The sequence below is a fragment of the Protomyctophum parallelum genome (assembly GCF_964188405.1).
Source record: "Protomyctophum parallelum genome assembly, chromosome: 20".
NCBI lineage: Eukaryota > Metazoa > Chordata > Actinopteri > Myctophiformes > Myctophidae > Protomyctophum > Protomyctophum parallelum.
The window spans coordinates 35865958-35889857 of record NC_139718.1 but is presented as its reverse complement, the minus strand read 5'-3'; the positions used below and the strand labels follow the sequence as shown (position 1 = coordinate 35889857).

Here is a 23900-nt window from a genome sequence, read left to right as displayed (position 1 = left end):
AAGGTTTCGAACCGGGGACCTTCAGAATACCAGATGCCTGAGTCACTGCCACCCTTATTAGTGCCTATACATGTAAAAAAGCTCCCTGGCCCCAACTCAAATACCATACTATCCACATATCTAACCCGACAATGCCCTTGCAGCAATTCCAACCACTCCCATTGATGCTGCCCACAATTACTGTACCTCAAATATAGCTTGCTGGCCCAATTTAGATTGTTTTGTGTATGCAGGGCCAATGAGGTGGTCTCATCTGCCAAAGTCCTGGAGAGTTTGGCACCAGCAGTGCCTCCCAAGTCAGCAATTGGTGGTTGGTCGAACGACCGCGAGGGCTTGGGTGGCTGATGGGACCGGACTTTCCCAGCATGAGAGAATGGCATGGCGCGGTTCAGCTGTCACAGAGGCTCATAGGGGAGCATGAGCTTGCCTGCTGCTGGCCAGCCAAACATCTAGCATTCAGCTAGCCTCAGCTGCTAACAGCAACATGCTGGCAAATAGTGGAGGAGTTAAATATAGAGCTTGTGCTTTTTTAGCCTTGGTGACTCCAAGTCAAGGAGTGTGAGAGGGACAATGGAGGAGGTTGCTGCTGTGTGAAAAGATCCATGGCCCTAGCTGTGACAAAGGACATCACACTGACTGCAGCTCTCTCTCTCTCTCTCTCTCTCTCTCTCTCTCTCTCTCTCTCTCTCTCTCTCTCTCTCTCTCTCCAGGTTTCTTCTTCTCTCGCTCGCTCTTCACAAAGCAACGGCTCTTCTCAATTACTATGGGGATAGAATAATAACTGCCTACCTCCTCTGCCTTCAGTGCCCCCCCCCCCCCCCCCTCTCTCTCTCATTCTCTGTCTCACACACTCCTCAGCTGACTTCTCAGTGAGAGGGAGAAAGAGAAGTGTTGTGAGGGAGTCGGGGAGGGAGGGAGTGAGCAGTTGGGTCGGTTGTGAGAACGAGAGGAGGAAGGCAGGGTGGCAGCAGGGGGGTGAAGTTACACTCTTTTATTGCCGTCTTCCCTGCTGTCTCCCTCTGACCTGAAGCCCTTAGGGAAGGAGAGACTTGGAGGGAGAGAGAGAGAGAGAGAGAGAGATAGGGGGCTGAGCTTGTCTTCAGTGATGGCACTCACCACCACTCAGTAGCTATAGCACAATTGGCTAGCAAGAGGACCACAAGTGGACCACACAAGAGAGGACTGACTGCAGTGGATACTTTTACTTCGCAGAGATACCTATCCTCTGGGATTACACCGGGTCTAACGGACGCTGCCTAACCCTGGGGGCCACACAGCAGCAGGTAGGTCAGCTTCTCAATCTCATACTGAAAGGGCTGTATATGTGCCTGTTGGTCCCCGGCTTCATTGGAAAGTACCTAAGCTATACAGTGGACCATGTGGCTCTGTCAGACCGGCACCGGGCCATCGCATCCACTGCTCTGTCGCAAAGCCAGACGAGAGACACGCACACAGGGGCCGTTGTTGAACTTTGTCATCGGTTTTATAATGCCAATAAAGGGCAGACTGTTTCAAAAGAATGCGGTCCAGGCCACTTACCACTAACCGTAAGATGTACCATGATGAATGGACTCAAGTCTTCCCCCAGACCAGAGCATGTACTGTAATTCATGTTTTTTTAATACATTCAAATTGTATGGATTTTTTTAATGCCGTGCATTAATGACTTGCCTGCATGGAGAAGACAAGGGACCTATACTCAGTGCTGCAGTTAAAGATACTGGCACGGTGACAACACATACAGGACCGGGAAGAGCAAGTCATGAATCAAACATTTCCAATAAATTACTACTTATATTGCTGTCATTGTTTAGTGCGTGCGTGCGTGCGTGCGTGCGTGCGTGCGTGCGTGCGTGCGTGTGTGCGTGTGTGTGTGTGTGTGTGTGTGCGTGCGTGTGTGTGTATGTATGAGAGAGAACCTCTTCTCTTGTACTTTGCAGACCATGTGTTTCTCCAGAGAATAGGACTGACAGTGTGTAAGCCAGACAAACGAGGCTCTTTTGAGATGCTCAGATTGTAGGAGTTAGGGCACGGCTAATCCAGCGTATTCATCAAGTTATGCTTTCAAATGAATAGCGTGCAAGCGTGTATGACCATGCGCACACACACACACACACACACACACACACACACACACACACACACACACACACACACACACACACACGTACACGTACACGTACACACAGATACATAGTATACATGCAACCTGTGTTACCTCATATTCTCCCACTTCCTCACCACCCTGACCATGACCCCTAGTTACCTTTGTGAACTTGCAACCGCTCAGCCTGGCACACGGAACGCCTCCCCTAAGAGGCCCAGACCTGCCACAGGAACGACATCTTTGAAGCCGGATATTTATGAGGTGTTGGAACGCCAAAAAGGACTCACCGTTTTATCAGTAAGACGTCATCCGCATATTGGAGGAGACACATGGTTCGCGCTAGCTACATTTATCAAGGCACACATCACGGCGTCTAGCCAGTAGCCATGTGGAGAAAAAAAAATTAAATCTGCAATGTATCTCACCTTCAGCGAGGGAGGACTGTCGAGTTATGCCTGATTTACACTTGGTTGCGTGTCATGCCATTGCAAAACAGCCGATCTACAAGCTCACAGCGTGCCGCGGTGCGGCGCGCTGTGACCTTGTAAATCTGCTGTTTTCCATCCACGGTCCTGGCACGCAACTAAGTAGAAATCAGGCCTTCACTGTCATGAAAATTGCTTATGTATGGTGCACCTCTCTGCCTGCATCCAGGGGATAATGTGGAACAGCTATGTGAAACACATATCTCTTTCTCCCTCTTTAAATCTCTACCTCACTATCTCTCTCTCTTTCTCTCTCTCTCTCTCTTCCTCTCTCTCTCTCTCTCTCTCTCTCTCTCTCTCCAATTCTCTTTCTCTCTTGCCGATGTGGTCTTGTGCACTTAATGGTATCGCCACTGACATAAGGAGAAACGGTGGGAGAGAGAGAGAGAGAGAGAGATATCAGCTCATTAACATTGTTGCACTTGGTCCAGGTTTTGGATAAGCAGATACCCTCCAAATGTTTGCAAGGGACTGCACGTTTTCCCCACATGGCAGAACTCTGCCGCCGCCGAGGGTCACCGGAGTTAAGACCCTGCACTCAGGTGTCCGACCGTATAGGTTGTCGCCTGTCCAACGTGTTACCATATGCGTGTCTCGCGCTGTATGTATGTATGTATGTATGTATGTATGTATGTATTTATGTATGTATTTGGTTAAAATGGGTAGGGGGTTTAAAAAAAGGCAAAAGCATGCTCTGTGCACTGGCCTAAAAGTGGGTCCTTAAAAACTGCTTCAACTTTTGAGATGTATGTATGTATTTAAAAGGGGGGCTTTTTTGTAAAATCCCAGCCCACAATACCTTCATATATTTTTTTAAAGAATTCCAAAATAGGGTTAACAATGAAGGGCAACCTGCCTTTTCACTGGGGACTATGCAAGGCAGAGGCGTCCACCCCCCTGAGTCCAAGTTAGACTAGACTAGCCAATCTACAAGCTCACAGGATGTTGCGATGCGAGGTGTGCTTGTTGAGCTGCCATATATATATATATATATATATATATATGTATGTATGTATGTATGTATGTATGTATGTATGTATGTACAGTATGTCGGCTTGTGCAGACTGGTTCATATCAGTTGTGATGTCACACACTTGACTCTGAGTCATCGCCCCGAAGGCAACAACAACGTCCCAGTTCAAAGAGAAACCGACGTGACTCGAGCAAATTAAATTTGGGTGGCTGGCATGAGTGGCGTTGTGGTGTGTAACTGTGTATCTGGGGCTCTGCTAAATGTGCGAGTGGCTTGCCTCACGACATTACTTCAGCCTTACGTCACTGCAGTTATTTTCTGATGGGAAGAGTGATAGGGACATAGTTGAGCTATGAGATATATGGTGGAAAGTAACTGAGTACATTTACTCAAGCACTGTACATATGTACAATTTTCTTTTTACTATACTTGAGTATTTCCAATTTCCAGTACTTTTACTTTACTTCTACTCCACTACATCTCAGAGGCAAATTTGTACTTTTACTCCACTACAAACGTTAGTTACTAGTTACTATATAGATTTTGATTATTATTACCAAACATACATCAACCACTTCAGCCCTACATACATTTGAAAATAGCAGATCGACAAGCTCACAATGCGTCGCGGTACGGCATTGTGAGCTTGTAGATCTGCTATTTTCAAAGACTATTATACATTTCAAAACTTCAAACTTCTGCACAATTAGTACTTTAACCAAACAAAGTATTTAGGGTTTAAGTGGTTTATTAGAGCAGACGGTTCTCAAAGTGTGGTCCAGGGGGACTTCAGGGTTCCTTGAGGCGGTTCCAACTGGACCCTTGCAGGTCTGTGACTCTGAGAGAGAGAGAGTAGTAGTAAGTGCTTTGTGCTGGTCACTCCGCTGTGGTCAGATCATCCTATAGGTCTGCTTGGACAACAGCTGTCACTGACACATGCACAGCCTGTTGTATAAGGGCCTCTGGACTCTGAACACGAATGTCAAATATTCTATTCTATATTCTAATTCTATAATAACTCGTTGCAGACAGACACACTTGCTTATTTGGTAGAACTGCATGAGCTCGCTGCTTATAACTCGCATGTTTTTTAGTTCAATAACTAAACTCCGTAGCAACCCAAGATCGTCTCTCAATCATGTGATATTTATCATACACACAGTGCATACAATGCGTTCATTCAGTTGCACCATAACTTGTGATTCATAAGTTTAATGTAAACCGTATACAGTGTTCCATTTATCGGGCAATGATTTTCTTTTAATCTCTTTAAAACTGTTAAAAAAAAGAAAAGATAAGAAATGTTCATCTCAACCTTGTTTTAAGACTTTGCTACATTATTTGGAAGTTCAGCATTAATGTTTGTGAATGACCACCAGAGACCGATTTATCCTCAGTACCAACCTATGAGCACTCATCCAGGGCATAGAAAGGGAACAGTTGGTTAAGTCATAGTGACGTCACCACTCACCATTAATGGTGAGGGCAAGGAATTAATGAATTAGAGTTCATGATGAATTAATGTATGAGTTCATCATTAATTCATCTTTAATTCGCACTTTACCAATTACACATCCTGCCTATGGCTCCTTTAAGCCATTCTGGGTGGGAACCCCTTTTGGTGTTAGCATTATGTTATGCTTTAGCTATTGAAAAATAGCAGATCTACAAGCTCATAGCGCGCCACCGAGTGGCGCGCTACGAGCTTGTAGGTCTGCTATTTTTTGAAAAATCGAATGACTGACAAAAAATGATCAAATGAAGTGTTGCCAATGCCGGAATGTTTAATGTTCGTTATCTCGGAGGTTGAACTCAAATTGCTGGATGTATAGTAACAAGTACCCATGCAATTAACTCCTGGCATTCACCGACATTGTTTTGCTGCAGCTGCACCATTGTTTGTGTCTGATATTCCCTCAGGCATGGTGTAAATCTTGTCCGGTTTTGTGTGAATAGTAGGCTAGCTAGTGGTTTCTATTTATATCTCTGGCTGGTTGCCAGTCCTCTCTGCTCCATGCCTCTGCCACACAGCGGGTAGGGTGCAGTACACATCTAATGCTGCATTGTCTTTTTATGTGTGAAAAAATAAACCGGTGTGGTCATTTACTTTGGGTAAGAGTAACTACTCAAGTACTGTACTTATACAGTAAGTGCAACTTTGAGGTACTTTATTAACGTTCCAATACTTCAACTGCCGTCGTACTGTATCTCAGAGGCAAATATTGTACTTTTTACTCCACTACAATTATTTGAAAACTTTAGTTACAAGTTACTTTGCAGATTTAGATTATAAATAAAATAAAATACCTGAAATATTTCATAGAATATCATATTTCCGATATAAAAAAAATAATATATATATATATATATATCCATACATTTACGAAAACCTTTGAGTCTCAGCTGAAGAGGTTTGGGAACGAATGCTCCAGAACGGAGAGAATGGAGCCACCGTCCATCCCTCCCTTCCTCTCCTCCTCACTGTACTGTACCGTACCTCCCCGGCTCTCGAGGGGAAGTGACATCATCATGACTCTTGCATCGGACAGGCATGCAATGCGATGTGATGGTGGTGGCCGCCAGCAGAAGGCTTGCATCTGTACGCTGATGTCATGGATTTAGAGGATCATCTGGTGCATATTTACTCAAATCACACGTGATAGCACACTGACCTGTCATTGTGTCCTGTCGTTCAATACCACACACACACACCAGTGGTGGACTTACTTAAACCCAACTACAGATGTCTTCTAAATTAGTAGTTCTCAAACAATGTTTGGGATTTATCCACATCATTAATTTTTCAAGGCTGAGCAGTTTTAGGCCCAAACCAGACCAATGATTCGCCATGCAACTCCTTGCAACATGCTTGCAACCATTATCCCCAATGGCAGTTGCATGAGTGGTTTGTTTTCTGGCAAGGAGTTGCGACTATAGTTGCAAGGAGTTGCAACTGGTGGGCCTTAGATGCATGCAATGTGTCTACAGGTTGCACACATCTACAGTATGTGACATGCATAATGAGCTACAGTAACATAGACTTTGTGAGCTTGACCTTTGGCTATTTTTGGTGAAGCGATTTGATGTACGTATAGGGAAATACTATATCTTAGCGTACATCGGGGACCCCGCTAAACTAAGTATAGGCTATAGGGTTTAAGTGGTTAAATGCGTACAGTAGTATTGTGACTCCGAGTCGAATGTACCCAATGGAATTGCTAAGATTCTTCTTGAGGCGTGTCTTCAGGACCCCGCCCAAGCGAGACAGGAATGTCAATGCGTGGAATTCCATACTGATCTAGTGGGCCTTTAGACGGAACACTTCAGACAAATGGTTGACCTTATGACTTAGTACCCCATTTAAATCTATTTCATCCATATGTCGTTTTGCTGTCTCTATTTGTGGAACAGCATCCATTTGATCCCCCTAGCTGTAAAGATGATATGTATCCACGTCATGCATCCAGTCATGTGATGCTCCATTGGCCAGTTTAAGTTCACAGTGTGTTGCTTTCCTCTTATACCCTACACTACAGTATATACTGTACTTCATTGATGAGTAGCTGAGAGAGAAATGAAGCATAAAACTGTATAAAACTGTGTTGCAGCTTAAACTTTTTGATTTCATAGATTCTTCATAGACTTGTTTGACAGCACTCTCATCAGTGTATGTTGGGTTAATGTGCATTTTCAGACCTTTAAACACATAAACAATCAATATGTACAGTATAGTAAACGTAACATTTCACTCTGTACTCAGTCTGCTTTTTCTCCCCTTTACACCAAACCTCTTTGCCGAAAATAACGCACTGCTATTTTGTATTAAAGTCCTCAGAATAGGGATGCTATTGGTTCAAGTGGTTAATGTAAAATGAATATCCTATCACACAAAGATTTGGTGGCCCTCCTCCCCCTGTGGTAGCCTGGGGTCCACCTATGCTTTCTATGGCGTATGCCGTATGGCATAGGCAGCTCCCGGCAGGATCCGCTGGGAGAATCTAGACGCAGCTGTGCGACATGAGACTAATTAATTAGAGCTACAGAGAGGGAGAGAGAGGAGTGTGTCTGTGTATGTGTGTGCGTGTGTGTCAATTTAACAAAGGTGCAGACGATCAGAAATCAGCAGAGAGTTATCAACGCGCTACTCTATGCCGAATTGAAGTGGACTCTGCCCCAGACTTTTTTTTTCTCCCTGGAAATAAAAAAAATATCTGGGTTTCCGAGGCTACCCCTGTGGTAACTCTGAGGACCCCCTAGGGGACCCGGACGGACCCCCTGTTGAAGATCCATGCTCTAGTCTACACCAAATGTATTCCCCTGAAAATCTGCTATTTTCACAGACTATTCTCAGACTTTCACCGATTGTTCGACTGTTATGACACGCCCAGAAGGACTGAGGAAGACGTAGAGAGAGAGAGAGAGAGAGAGAATGCGTCGGGAGTAGAGAGTGAGACTGAGAAGAGTAACTACGGTTGGTTAATTAACACCAAATGATTAGTCTAGCCAGAGACATTGTGTACATGTCTGAGTAGTTAACAGCTGGATCATTTTACTGTAGGGCCTACATCTCCTAAATTGTGGTGTGGTTTTTCTAATTCTCTCAATCAGAGATGTAATCTCTGCGGTTAACACAGCCCCTCTGCCTCATGGGCTGATACACAGTAACACAGCCCCTCTGCCTCATGGGCTGATACACAGCCCCTCTGCCTCATGGGCTGATACACAGCCCCTCTGCCTCATGGGCTGATACACAGCCCCTCTGCCTCATGGGCTGATGCACAGCCCCTCTGCCTCATGGGCTGATACACAGCCCCTCTGCCTCATGGGCTGATACACAGCCCCTCTGCCTCATGGGCTGATACACAGCCCCTCTGCCTCATGGGCTGATGCACAGCCCCTCTGCCTCATGGGCTGATGCACAGCCCCTCTGCCTCATGGGCTGATGCACAGCAGTGGCAGCCATCCATATCATCCTCGTACTCCTACAGTATGCACAATGTCCCATTTCAAGTTTATGTATAAAAATCGTTTGAAAATAGTCACAGTGTCACAATGCGTGACACATTGTGAGATTGCAGATCGGCTATTTTCAAATTGCCAAAATGTATAGGGCAAAGAGTGCTTAATGTAAGTTTTGTAATAATAATCCAAATCTACAAAGTAAGTAACTAGTAACTAAAGAAAGCTAACCAATCTACAAGCTTGCGGATCTGCTACTTTTGATGCCTTTTATGTGACACTCTAGCGTGATCAAGTAGGACGTTCATTTGTGAAAAAACACAAAAATAGAATATGGAGATAAGAGGTTTTTGCCCAACAGCGATATACGCTTGGTGATGGTACATATGTGATGGTAATGGTATGTATGTGTTGTGACTCGTGACAACGCATTCCCGTTGCCATGCTGTGTGACCGAACACAACTGTGCGTGAAACCCCGTTAGGCACACGGGGAACGCCACGCCAAGGTCAGGTGCACACATCCAAAATGGTGCCTGCTTGAACTCGTATGAGAGATTTATGATTGCCTGTTGTGAATTTACACAGCAAGTATACTGCGTCGTAAAACCATTTGAAGTTTCCAACAAATCCTTCATAAATCAACATACCGGTATGTCTATTTATGAGATATCTGCATTTGAGAATATTCCACGTTTGTTGTTCTTGATGATGAAGCCTCTGCAAAAGAAAAAAGTATACAGTCATAATCTATAATCAGTCATCATCCGTCATGCATCTATGATTTCATAGATGCATGACTCAAGAAGCACTGACCTGGCTCAAAATCTGAGATTTCATTAACCCATTCTGAACGGGCGCCCATTTTGGTGTTAGCATCATGTTATGCTTTAGCTATTGAAAAATAGCAGATCTACAAGCTCATATCGCGCCACCGAGTGGCGCGATACGAGCTTGTAGGTCTGCTATTTTTGAAAAATCGAAGAGCGACTGACATTTCTAGAATCTGATCTCAGGTCAGAATGGGTTAATCAGACCAGTGTGTGTCCGGCGGAAACCTCGTATGAATCTGATCTCAGGTCAGAATGGGTTAATGTACTACTGTACTGTATATAGCACTTTACCTGAGTTCCCCTTAGTTGGCTCCTTTAGGGGAACCTTAACCGTGGGTTCCAGTGAGGGTCTCAAGTTCATGGAACATGACCACTACGAGCTGAAACCTATTACCTGTGCTGACATTTTGCTCCAGCACTGCCACTCAGCATTTTGACCTACTGCTGCAATTACTGTAGTTATTAATAGAAGCCATCGCTACATAAATAGAAGCCTTTTCTCGTACTGTAGCAAGTAAAGCCGGAGTGCAGGGCTTTTGGCAATTGTTGGGATCAAACAGGCTCACGTCTGCTTACTTTAGTGGTACTTAAACAATCCAGCATCCAGCGACGTATGCATGCCCGTATGGAGTTTAATGGTGCAGGCATTTCAACAGAGGAAGCTTGTCTTGTTCCTCTGCTTATCTCCATTTCCCTGGAACATTCCTGTTATGTAATATCTGACCCCCGAGAGCTAGAGGTGGTCTGGTGTGGAATGCACTGTCCATCAGACGATCACTGAGACAGCACCATTTGTACCACATGGTGGGAGCTTTCACAGAGAATAAATATAAAAAAGTCAATAATAAATGGATTGACTTTTAGTCCATGACTACAGTTTTGATTGAAATTCTTATGATTTGGCCAGCAATCATGTTTCTCTTTTCAGGACGGAAGAACCACTCAAGCCTTGCTGCATTTGATCAGGATCCTCGGGCGTAACAAGTTGCCAAACTCTTGCGTGCGAAAGCACAATTCCCTAGTCCTTATATAGTCATGTTGGAAGGAACCATTTGGCACATATCAAACTCTCCCAACCAAACCATGCATGTTTTCCAAAGGCGACAAAGGCGACATCAGAATATTTGCAATTGCTATCCTCATCTCTTATTTCTCTGTAAAGCTGAGCTGGCTCCATTCCAGGGCTTTGTCAGCATCTCTCTCCCTCTCTTACTCTCTCACAACATATAGAGATCACGTCATACATGCGGTCTGGGATTTCATGGAGGGTGCAAAGATAACAACATGGATATAGGTGTCACTACATTACCTATGGTCTATTCCGGGCTTCGTCATGTTTACATTTGCCAGCCTTGCAACTCGCATACGTTTAAGCTCACATATACATACTGTACGCGCAGAGACTTACTGTAGGATACTGTATCGTTGCTGTCGGTGGTAACCATATGTCCAAAACCGTTCCTTTTAAGATAATGGAAAGTATGTATATAACCTGTCCTCCAGTGGATCCATTGTGGTTATTTTTTGTCACAAGCTCTTGTTAATACCTTTTATTTGCATAACCCACTTTGACCACTTCAATTCTGGTGGTCTTATTTTCGACATGATAATATCAAAGGATTTTCAGAAATGTTTTGAAAGTAGCTCTAATATTGCAGACGATCTACAAGCTCACAACGCATCACCTCAAGACCTGTTGTGAGCATGTAGATATGCTATTTTCACAGATTTTGTGTGACACGGACAGCGAAGTATAAAATAAGGTGTTCATTTACGAAAACTGTGAATATGAAATACGGAGATACAAGGTTTCTGTATGACAGCGATGATATGTTAATTATACACAACCTCCTAACATCTGTCATGCCATTTGGAAGCAACGAGGCATATTTTGTTTATCCAGGCAGAGAATGAAATCGGTCCATCACTTACAGTCCTTTCCTCACAAGGTGTAGTAGACACAAAGTTGTGCAAACTCAGCAACTAGAAATGACCACAACTGTATTCTTGTCCTTAAGAGTCCTTACCCCGCCCATTGGGGCTGGAATGCCAGACCAAAGATAAAACTTACATAATTCAACATCAGAGGTATCGATTGACTTGCTGACCACCAACTAAATGTTATGCCCCCCCCCCCCCCTCCTTCATTGGAGAACAGAGTGGCACGTGTGTTATGGGGGAGTCTATAAATAGTTCTGTGTGACAGCTGTCCCTGTTCGCTGCCTGTGGACTGGCCTTGTCCAGAGCTCTAGTGGTAGTGGGGGCACGCTTTAGCCAGTTATTTCCTATTTTATACCTTGTTGTTGTTGTATGAGGGTGTAGTAGCAAAAACAGTTGATCTATGTGCTCGGCACTGCTCGCAACGCGTCCCATTGCAACATGTTGTGATCTTGCTATTTGTCCTTTTCGCAACATCCCTGTGCATGGATGGAGTTTGGGGACAGCTTGTTGTAGCGTAAAGACAACGTTTGTCCTTCTACATGTTGTCAGTGTATTTAAAGCTGACAGAACATCATCCCTGGTCTCCTCCCACCCATTTCTGTCTTCAGTGTCAGATTCAGAACAGCTGGTCATCAGTAGTTGGCTGTGATGCTCCATCAGTTTGTGGTTCCATGCGTTCAGTTGAGGTGTTGGCTAACGTTTTAGATTTTGTAAGTTTTCTGAAAGTTGTCGCGTGTGGCGTGCCCAAAGTAGGGATGCCAAGTTGAAGGCCCAGGCCTTCAACGCTGTGGCACTACGAGTGTACCAGTGCTCTCATTCATATTCCACTACATGTGTTGGCGGTATTGGCTGCTGGGCAAACAAAAGCATTCTGCGCATGGTTTGGATGCCACAAATGTGTGTGGGCATTCTGACGGTTGGCACCGGTCCGAGTGTTGAGGCCCATTGTCTGCCAATTCTACTCTGTCCCCCATAAAGGAAACCGGGAATGTCCCGTGCCAGTGCTGGAATGTAGGCCACGTGGCTTTGGAATCTCCATTTGGGCCCCTGGAGAATTCACCTCTATCAGTGACCCCCGCAGGTGACAGGGTAGATCAATCACTAGATATGACATGACAAATTATGAAGAAGGCCAAAAAAAATAGATCTTGTTATTGAATCATTAGCTCACATAGCGGTGCTTGAAATGCATCCAGTCATTGAATTGTTGAACCACAGAGACCATGGGAAAGTCAAACCTTCACGGTTGATTTCTCAACTTGAGTACGAATGTGTCCCTCCAGCTGAAATTGCACAATAATGTAACATTGTAGTGAAAAGTCCTATAATTAAACTCTGCCTGCACTGCGGAGCATGAATCATTGTCTACATATACACTAGTAGCCAGAAAAGATCTGACATTAAGACGAGGATATTTATGTATAACTAAATGTATAGTGGTGCAATAGAGGGTATGCACATGCCAGTGAGTGGCAACGTGAGTTTAACGTTGTTTAATTCAATCAGATAGGACTTTTTGTTTGGATGCATGGGCTGTCAAGGCCAGAAAGTAGTTTTTTGCCACTCAGTAGGCATTCCCGCATAACCTTTTCCGGGTATGATGATGTCACGCATATCGTCTATATGGTGTGTGAACAACTAAGCTATTTAGGTTGCTGAGGTACTTTACACACTTTATTGTTACAGTCATGATGATTACTTTTTCTTTTCCTGCAGACTTTCAACATTGCACAAGAATAGAGATTAGAGCGGAAATGAACAGGAAGGTAAATGTGACAGGCCAGTACACATCCTACAGTACAGTACATGATTAAACATTTGCAATGGATACAGTATATGGATGGCTGAAAGGCTTCGTGTGCAGGGGGGAAAACGTCCAGCATATGAATAGCACCAGGTATATGAAATCACAGTTCCATGTGCACGGTTAAAGTGACATGATATAATCAATGAAAAACGGAGCAACTCTGTATACAATCGCATAGATGTGAGATGTGGGAGATGAATGCTCTCTGATCCGTTTGGCCTAAGCTTGAACACATTTGAAGGATCGGGTTTAAAACGTCTTTTTATTAAATCCCCCCCCCCCCCCCCAATTCCTTTCACTGCACCTGGATACAGTTAGGTTGCCTGTTGTAATCACTGGCACTCACCCACACACAGGCATTCTGCTGAGTGGCATAATAGTCCAGTCGAATGGCATCAAACCAGAAACTATAAATAGACCTCCAACGTCTAACTCGCTGAGGGCACTTGATCTGCTTGACCAGTCACGTACAGTACTGTGCATCTTTCGTCACCCGCGTGCCCCCGTTGTGCCTCCGTTCATGCCCCCACCAGTGCCGCTCTCCAGCGCACGACTTCTCTGCCATGCAGAGGCTTTGGCACTGTTTGAATGGGACGGTGGCATGAGCAATGTGGAGCTGTTGTAACAGTGTTGGACAGTAAAAAGGTCAGGGCGGCTGAAGCCCACTATAGTCCAGAAGAACCCCACCGAGCTGGAGTCAATGCATTGTAAACCCAATGAACTAAAGATAAAGGCAGCCAAGATAAAGTGAGACGACGGGGAACTTAGTGTGGTCTTTCTGTTCCTGTTATCTCCTGCCTTCACATGCATACCTACGTCTGTTTTCCTGGAAATGAGTGGAATTCAAAGAGATCGGTTTCAAGCGTCATTGGAAATCACTGGAGTCTGAGCTCGACAGACCCACCATTGCAGGGGAAAAAATATAAACCTTTTGGGCTCCAAATGGACTGAGTGGCTGCTGAAGACCTGCACCTTATACTCTTCTACGTAGACCGTAAACATTGTGTCCCCGGCCTGTGATGTTTAGTTCACACAGGACAGAATATCCAGGTTTCAATGCTTCAGGTAGTTATTAATATCAAGGGTTTATTTCCCTTAAATCCTAGTTAGTTTGAAGCACTATATTATTGTCTTTGCACTGTACTTAAATGACCCTTCCGTCTGTTGACTATAGGGTACATGCTTAGCCTACTCTGATTCGTATGTATAAGTGACTCTGCATAAGTGTCTGCTAAATGCCTAAACTGTAACCGTAACTGTAACAGTAGAGCCCTCAAAGATAATTGAATATATACTGCTCTAAGTACAATTTTGAGATATATTTTTGAGCGGTGCCAACCGCTCCTGTACGTGCATGCATGTCCATATGTCTGAGCACGACACACACACAGAGGCAGTACGCAGCAGAGCACAGTACAGTACAGTACGTATGCACCGCTGTGTGTGTGTGTGTGTGTGTGTGTGTGTGTGTGTGTGTGTGTGTGTGTGTGTGTGTGTGTGTGTGTGTGTGTGTGTGTGTGTGTGTGTGTGTGTGTGTGTGTGTGTGTGTGTGTGTGTGTGTGTGTGTGTGTGTGTGTGTGTGTGTGTGTGTGTGTACGCGCTCGCGCGTGTGTGTCAGTATGTGTGCGTGTGTGAGTGTCTATTATATAACGCATGTGCCGTGGTGCGTGGCGTGTGTGTGTGCAGACATATTGTCCATGTGTTTTGAAGAGAGAAATGCATTTCATAATCCGGCGAGCTCCTTCAGGATGTCTCAGTGTGTGAGTCAGGGGTGTCGGGGGTCTTATATGACATCACCGGGGAGGTGTGGAGGGGATATTTTATCTGTTTGTAATTAAAGGGCCCCGCTGATGTCATATGGCTGCAACCAATCACAATGTAGAACACTTGCTCCGTGTCCCTGAGCTGTTGTTGGGCTATTAATCAAAAAACAGCTTACAAGGGCGAGGAGAGAAGCCTTAAGTACTACTGGGAACGCACACATGTGCACACGCACGCATGCACGCACACACACACACACACACACACAAACACACTTGAGCAACTCGCCGATGACCTACTACAACTGTGATTGTGTGACCATTAAGTACCTAGTGTTTCAATCCTCAATGTTTGTTTAACCCTCTCTGTCACTCCGAGAGTGACCCTTTACCGGTCCATTTGGTTACATTTAAATACTCTCTGAGTCTCGGAGTTAAAGGAACACTCAGGATTCATACTGTGTGAGCGGAGCACCAAATGCTGTGTGAGGAGAACAGTGAGATTAAGAATACAGGCTTCCATCTATGTATTTATTCTTAGGGTCTAGAGATCAGCGGTTTTTAGCTCGAGGCCCGAAAGAGAAAGTAAGAAATTGGAGCTCACTTGTACCTTGTAGAGCGGCTATTTTCACTACTTCTTAAACAAATCCAATTCATCTTCGATCTCTTCATGAAATTACTGGATTGTTTTTGTAGGAATGTAGGAAAGGTTGCATTTCTCTTGGACATCACGCGGCAAACAAAATTGCAAAAAGGACCAAAGCATCCAGAGGTGCCACAAACTGGTGCCAGACTGCTCCCAGACAGTCGACACCCAGCATGAGATAGGAAGGAAAGCATCTGCGTATAATCGAACACTCGCACACCATTGCTGTCCTGATTGTGCTTGCTGGATATTATCAGATGATACTGTGTAGATGTGGCCTTATGGCCAACCTTACTACCCGGTAATGATCTCACTGTGTGTGTGTGTGTGTGTGTGTGTGTGTAGTGTGTAGAAAAGTGGTGGAGGGGCAGTGGGGATATGAAAATTGGTGTAGCCTGTTCGTGGTCAAAGTCATGAGATTCCTCTGTAAATGGTTCCTATACAGTCTGCTGCAAACAGTGCTTGTGTTGCTTATTACCGGTCTCTCTCTCTCACACACACACACACACACACACACACACACACACACACACACACACACACACACACACACACACACACACTTCTTTGTGGCATTTTATGCTATAGTTCAGATGGTCACAGTAGGTGGTAGAGCAAGACTGGATGACATGCATTCACTTAAGCACCTCTGAGAGGTGCTTAAGTGAAAAAGCCTGGCTTGAACCTGGCTGACCTGACCGTGCACATAGTACACATAGTGACCATAAGTATGACATGAAACACATCCAGTAAGAAGACGAGGCTTCAGAGGACACGCTTTCAAATGAAATGAAATGCAATGCACACTGTGGGAAAAGACTGCCATGGAGGGGAGCACAACATGGTAGTGGTGGAAAGTTTGGTATTTGTACTTTCCAATTTCCAGTACTTTTACTTCTACTCCACTACATTTCAGAGACAAATATTGTACTTTTACGTACTATACATTTATTTGAAAACTTTAGTTACTTTGTAGATTTTGATTATTATTACAAAACATACACTAACCACTTCAGCCCTATATATATTTCGGCCATTTGAAAATAGCTGATCTACAAGCTCACAATGTGTCGCGATGCAACGCATGGTGAGCTTGTAGATCAGCTATTTATATTGCAGCTATACATATGTATTGGCACTTTTACTTAAGTAAAAAAAAAATACTTTTTCCACCACTGCAAAGTGGTGCCAAAGTTATGAAGAAGTTGTCATCAATGTCAGCCAGTGACACGACATTGGTCCAAGTTTCAAAACTCTTCCTCGCTGCACCACCCCCGGTCTGGGAACAGTTCCCAACTATTTATTTTACACAACACGAAATGTCAGATTAGTTGTTTCTTCTTCTTCTTCTTCTTCTTCTTCTCCTCCTCCTACTTCTCCTACTTCTACTTCTTCTTTAACCCCTTCCAACCTGTCATTTAGGTAAAATTATACATGTTTCAAAATCAAAACGTGTGTGTTTTCTAATAGCGCATATAGCAGATCAGCTGACGGGAGGCAGAAAGGACAGCCCAAAACCGTGTTGGATGGAGAAGAGTCGTAGATGGCCTATGCTCCACTGGGAGCGACGGGCCTAAGTAAGTAATAGCAGATCTACAAGCTAGCTTGTGGATCTGCTATTTCTCCCGGTACGGCGAGACATTGGTCCCAAGTCGAAAAATGGGGCTTTTAAAGTGGTTCACATGAAGCCTATTTGTTGTACCTGCACCACTGTATTGTATCCATTGTATCAAAATGCTTTTAGACCTGGCTGCGATGTAGCTAAACTTCTCTGGTCCTTTATTGCCTTTCCGGTGGTGTTGCAGGTACAGACGACAATGCGATCTAAAAGCAGCAGCATGGAGAGCCCGGCGAACGGGGTGCTTTGCGTCGTCCCCCAGGGCGACAACCACGGAAAACAGGAGCAGGAAGTGGGCCTGTCGCCCATGAAGAACCGCAAGAAGGCCAAAGGTCAGCAGGAGGAGGCCGGGGAGGAGAGGCCGGAGGCCGAGGTGATCTCGGACCGAGAGAAGGACTCCTCTCTGATCTCCAACAGAGGGAAGGAGGAGGACTCCTCTCTGCACGGGCAGCCTGATGGGGAGCAAAGAACAACAGGCATCATGGACCTAACCAAGGAAGACCTGCTCAAACTGCTGGGCATCATGGAAGGAGAAGTTCAGGTGAGCTCATATGGCACTAGTCACGCGTAATGGGCTCTTATGCACACAGAATAACTCTTCCTACTTCTGGGCCGCTTCTCTACATCGGTGTACCGGTGATACTATTAAGGGCAAGGCTCTGTTTCATTTAGTGTGCAGTACTGGTTCTGAAACTTTTTTTTATTTCAAGGACCCCCATAAATCTGAGAGTGTACAAATGGTGTGTGTGCAGTCTGAGTTACACACTGGTACGGGCCCATTTGGAACCCACTCAAGGACACTTTGAGACCCACTGGTGTAGCAGAGTGTTTCCAGAGAGCCAACAAGCACAATAGCAGCACCCTGATTCTGTTTGACATCTGTACACTCTGACTTACAGACCTGTTAGGTCTCCCCTCAAGGAACCTGGCCAAAGCACTTCGGGGGTCCCCAGTTTCTGTGTCAGAAACCAATGAAAGGTCAAACTATTGTTCCCTTCATTGTGCTGCTGTGTCTTCTTACTGCACTATTGTGCCATCTTGTGGTTGAAGGGGGTTTTGACATGCACTGCAGAAAAACGAATGGTTTTTTATGAGGTTCTGATATGTTTCATGATTATGATTATGTAAAGCTCAGTAGCAAGAGGAACCTTGATAAATATATGAATAAAAAGAGTTGTCCTAACAAAGCATGTTGACATATGAACCGATTATGTCATTTTACATTTGGGATTGATTACCGAAGACCTTATTGCCTCCATGGTCAGAGAAACGTACTGTAAATCTTTCCTCCTCCTCGTTTCCTGTGGTGAACATATTTAACAGCGTGTGTGTGTGTTTGTGTGTGTGTGTGTGTGTGTGTGTGTGTGTGTGTGTGTGTGTGTGCGTGTGCGTGTGCGTGTGTGTGCGTGCGCGTACGTGCGCGCGCCTGGGTTCAGGCCAGAGACGACGTCATCCATGTTCTGGACTCCAAGAAGACGTCCTCTGCAGAGATGTTGGAGTCGCGCTACGGCTCGGCAGCCGCGGGTTCTGCCCTCCAGGCCCTGCAGAGGGACAGCCAGCTGGCTGGCGTGAAGCCAAGCCCACACGGCGTCTACCACAGGCCTATGGCCGAGGTCAGTATCTATGTGTGAATCCTTAAGGTGTCTACCACAGGCCTATGGCCGAGGTCAGTATCTATGTGTGAATCCTTAAGGTGTCTACCACAGGCCTATGGCCGAGGTCAGTATCTATGTGTGAATCCTTAAGGCGTCTACCACAGGCCTATGGCCGAGGTCAGTATCTATGTGTTAATCCTTAAGGTGTCTACCACAGGCCTATGGCCGAGGTCAGTATCTATGTGTGAATCCTTAAGGTGTCTACCACAGGCCTATGGCCGAGGTCAGTATCTATGTGTTAATCCTTAAGGTGTCTACCACAGGCCTATGGCCGAGGTCAGTATCTATGTGTTAATCCTTAAGGCGTCTACCACAGGCCTATGGCCGAGGTCAGTATCTATGTGTGAATCCTTAAGGTGTCTACCACAGGCCTATGGCCGAGGTCAGTATCTATGTGTGAATCCTTAAGGCGTCTACCACAGGCCTATGGCCGAGGTCAGTATCTATGTGTGAATCCTTAAGGCGTCTACCACAGGCCTATGGCCGAGGTCAGTATCTATGTGTTAATCCTTAAGGCGTCTACCACAGGCCTATGGCCGAGGTCAGTATCTATGTGTTAATCCTTAAGGTGTCTACCACAGGCCTATGGCCGAGGTCAGTATCTATGTGTGAATCCTTAAGGCGTCTACCACAGGCCTATGGCCGAGGTCAGTATCTATGTGTGAATCTTTAAGGCGTCTACCACAGGCCTATGGCCGAGGTCAGTATCTATATGTGAATCCTTAAGGTGTCTACCACAGGCCTATGGCCGAGGTCAGTATCTATGTGTGAATCCTTAAGGTGTCTACCACAGGCCTATGGCCGAGGTCAGTATCTATGTGTGAATCCTTAAGGTGTCTACCACAGGCCTATGGCCGAGGTCAGTATCTAGTGTGAATCCTTAAGGTGTCTACCACAGGCCTATGGCCGAGGTCAGTATCTATATGTGAATCTTTAAGGCGTCTACCACAGGCCTATGGCCGAGGTCAGTATCTATGTGTGAATCCTTAAGGTGTCTACCACAGGCCTATGGCCGAGGTCAGTATGCGATTTTCCCAAGAAGCTGAAAAAAAGTCTACTTTTGGTGGTGTGATGTGATGTGATGACAAGCTGGATGACATCATGCATGCCGTGGTGGGAAAAAATATTCAATTGTTTTACTTATAAGTAAAAGTATCAATACTGTAATATAGAAATACTTTGTTACAAGTAAAAGTCCGGAATTCAAAATGTACTTGGGTAAAAGTACAAAAGTGTTGGCATCAAAATGTACTTCAAGTACCAAAAGTAAAATGACTCATTATGCAGAATTTCATTTCACCTTTTCAAATGTATAAAAATCATTTGAAAATAGCAGATCTACAAGCTTACAATGTTGTGTTGCGACGCATTGTAACCTTGTAGATCTTCTATTTTCAAAAGGATCATTTGCTGCCAGGCGCTTCGCCCCACTCTCTCTCAATGTTTCCTGTCTCTCCACACTGTGCCTGTCAATAAAGCTTTAGAAAAAGTCGACGTTTCAGGCTTCACTGATATGCCAGTGCAGCTAAAGGCCTGCGATAATTCAAAGTATCAGCTATTATCGCACTGCTTTGCTGAATGCTCGATTCACGGCAATGCTGCAGTCCATTATTTCTGCATAGCAGACAGCTGTTCTCAATCACAGACTGCTGTTCAGCCTCTGTTTACGTTGCTATAGAAGTGTTTAAACATTTTAGCTAATAAAACCCTTTTGAATCAATAATCTGTGTCAAATTGTTGATTTGTGCTCGTAAGTAGCCTTGTAATATGCGGGATAATGTGCAGTGTCATCATTATTGGGATATAAACCACAAACACAGTGAAGTGACACATAAACTCTAAACTAAAATCTTAATTCTACTACCAAACTTCCACATTCTGAACTGAGCAAAGGTATAGCCTGAGCCTGGTATATAAATCTTCCCTTCTGGGGGTCTCTGGCACAAAACATTTTCAGATGGGGGGGGTCCACGGCCAAATACATTTACAATTTTGGGAGTGCCTGGCTGAAAACATTTTGTAGAATCTGCCTCGGGATAATACAAACGTGTGTGTGTGTGTGTGTGTGTGTGTGTGTGTGTGTGTGTGTGTGCGTGTGCGTGCCTCCTCACAGCTGGAGCGTCTACAGGAGCAGCACAAGGAGACGTACCGGCGCATGCTGGGCCAGCTGCTGCTGGCCGAGAAGTGCCACAGACACACGGTCAACGAGCTGCACAGCGAGAAGCACAAGCACGCCGACTACATGAACAAGAGCGACGACTTCACCAACCTCCTGGAGCAGGACAGAGAGAGGTGAGGATAAGGGGGGACAGAGGGGAGGTAGGTAGGAAGGAAAAGAGACAGAAAGGTGAGGATCTTTTGGGAGTTTGAAGGAGAGAGGTGAAAAAAGTATTAGGGACTGAATCTGGGAAGAGCAATTTTGGCTGCTCATTTTGTGTCCCGTTTGAGAGTGGTTTTTAAAAAGGTTTTTAGTTTCAAGGACCCCCATAACTCAACCTCAAGGAACGAGACTCCCTGGACCCCACCTTGAGAACCACTGGATGAAATGAGTATCCTGATTCCTGACCTGGAAATGTGTTTTAAATTGACTAAATAGCTGGGCAGAGGAGAGACACTCTATAGCAATGATTACTATGGGAATATAGATCTACGTTAATGCTTATTTTAACAAAAAACATATCACTTTTAACAACGAGGATCTTGTGTAGAAGGTCTCATGAAGAACAAGCCTGCCACTGTGTGTGCACGTGTGCATTGCATGTGTTGGAGTGGCCCACTTAATTAAACTACTCTCACGGAGATGAAAGCGTTCAGCTGTTCAGTGTGTGTGTGTGTGTGTGTGTGTGTGTGTGTGTGTGTTTGACCTGTCGATGACCTCGCAACAATGCTGCTTCGCAGAACCCCGGCCACACACACACTCTCTGACCTCATTTGGCCACCTATGTTTACACTACGTTTTGCTGATCTCATGTATGCTATGTTTTACAAAGAATCTGACCAAGAGTGACTTGGAGTGGCATTCACACGTGAAGTGAGGGGCACCTGTAAAGGATGGAAGGATGACTTTTAGAAGCCTGCGCAGTCTGGCAGTGTCACTTTCATTCATTGCAGAATCACTGCCACTATATATGTTACAAGACATGAATGCAGTGTGTTATTATTGTATAAAACAATAAAATCACTCACAAGATTTTTTTTTATATTGGCCACATGACGTCTCACGTCGTCCCGTCAGTGCCCTAAACAAACATTAAAGGTCCATAGACTTCGCTGCCATATGATGTCATTTCAAAAGCCAGGCATTGGAAGGGCTAGCGCCCCTCAAAAAAAGGATTCATGCTCTAAACTCAAGGCTTACTAGGGTTGAAGACGGGTGTGAGAGGCAAGCATGAAAGTCCACAAACAAAAATATAGGCGTGAACACTGACAGATGAACATTGAGGCCCTTTGGATGCAAAAATATAGTCTTTTGACACAGAGAGTGGACGTTTCGGCAGGGGCGCTGGAAGGTATTTATACCAGGGGGAGCTGAAGGGTGGGAGGGAAAAACAATTCGGGTCTTATTCGGGTATAATTGGCCTAATAATTACTTATTTAGGACCTAGTTAACCGAGTTAATCATAATAACAGTATGTGACTCATATTGTGTTGTTGTTTGGGTTAGATTTCTTTAAACCTGGTGCAGGTGAAAGTATAACTACAATAGGTTTTTGCTGTCTCGTCATGTTGTGTCTATCTGTCAACTCACTCGCTGTGCATTCTGCATTCAGCACGCTCTGATAGACATGTCAAGAAATTCTCCTCTCCACCAGCAGGGGGTGCTGGAGCACCCTCCGCACCCCCCTTCCAGCGCTGATGCGTTTCGGTTCACCATCATCAACACCTCCAGGGTGCCATGCAAGCCTATCTTCTTGTTTGTGTACAGTACATAAAAGAGAGAAAGATATGTTGGCCAGTCAATTAATATTTGACAAGAAAAGATCCAGCATTTAAAATGCTCCGGTATTCTTCTGTTCTTTTTCAACTTTCCTTTGTGTCTCACTATGGGATCACCGTAGGAAACCGTGACGAGTGACGAGGGGTTTGGGTTACATTGACCATTTTGCTTTCATGTTTTATTTTATCAACATCATCTCCATATATTAGCCCTCACTAATGCTCACTGGGATGGTGCCATTACGGTCTTCATGCTCTGTGTCTCAGACAGTTCTTAAAAATGTGCGTGCTACCGATTACATCATCTGTGGTGATTCCAAACAAAGATTTCAAACAGTTTTCTTGATGCAAGGACAGTGGCTTATATTTCAGCCTGCTAACTTTCCAGCTATTTCCAGTTATTTCCTTACCAATGGTGTCATCCGTATCGTATGTGGGTTTCTGACCTGTCCACAGTCCACCTCTGAGACACCGAGCAATGTTACCATCTCATAATGAGCATTGAGGGCCCATTATATGAAGATACGGTTGAAAAGCCTGGTGTCCTAATTTTGGAAATGTCACTATAGGCTAAATCGTATTTATTTAGGTTTTCTTTCTTTACTCTTCTTTACTCTGTAGATTATCAGCGTTGTGCAGTGCTATTGACATTGCTCCCTACCATTTCTGCCCTAGTATGTATTGTCTTTGCCCCATTTCGCCTGCATGTGCAGCCGAACACACTCGACTGCTCCGGAAGGAAATGCATGTTGGGTTACAGGTGCATGATGGGAGATGGTGTTTTCAATTTATTATTATTATTATTATTATTATTATTATTATTATTATTATTGTTGTTGTTGTTGTTGTTGTTATTTTATGTATTTTGTGATAGTAGCCCCAAGGTTAGACTCATGGAGGAAGGTTTTCAGGGATTTGCTTTGTTACCATATTGCTGCCCTTTCTCCTAAACAGATTCTAAAACATTTATTGGCCGAGCTGTTGTATAAATGGATATAGTGGTCATCCAAAAGCTCTGAGAAGGATAACAGATGGGTTTACAGTATGTATACTGTGTGCGTGTGTGTGTGTGTGTGTGTGTGTGTGTGTGTGTGTGTGTGTGTGTGTGCGCGTCCGCACGCGCGCCCGTGTGTGCGCCCGTGCGTGTGTGCGTGTGTGCGTGTAATTTATATGGCCAGTCA

At 44.7% G+C, this 23900-nt stretch overlaps 1 protein-coding gene across 4 annotated transcripts in view; it reads left to right on the top strand.

Moving 5' to 3' along the window:
* Positions 1-945: 945 nt before the first annotated feature.
* Positions 946-23900, top strand: part of LOC310877637 (filamin-A-interacting protein 1-like) — a 35951-nt gene continuing 12996 nt past the window's right edge. For 2 of the 4 annotated variants that reach the window (XM_083791583.1, XM_083791585.1), the window contains exons 1-4: positions 946-1283; positions 17316-17669; positions 18565-18741; positions 20897-21075. In XM_083791583.1, the coding sequence (XP_083647709.1) occupies positions 17328-17669; positions 18565-18741; positions 20897-21075 (698 nt within the window). In that variant the 5' untranslated portion in view covers positions 946-1283; positions 17316-17327. Of the gene's footprint in view, positions 1284-16980; positions 17088-17315; positions 17670-18564; positions 18742-19785; positions 19801-20896; positions 21076-23900 lie in introns of those variants that run through there. The other 2 variants (XM_083791584.1, XM_083791586.1) reach the window with 2 other exon arrangements.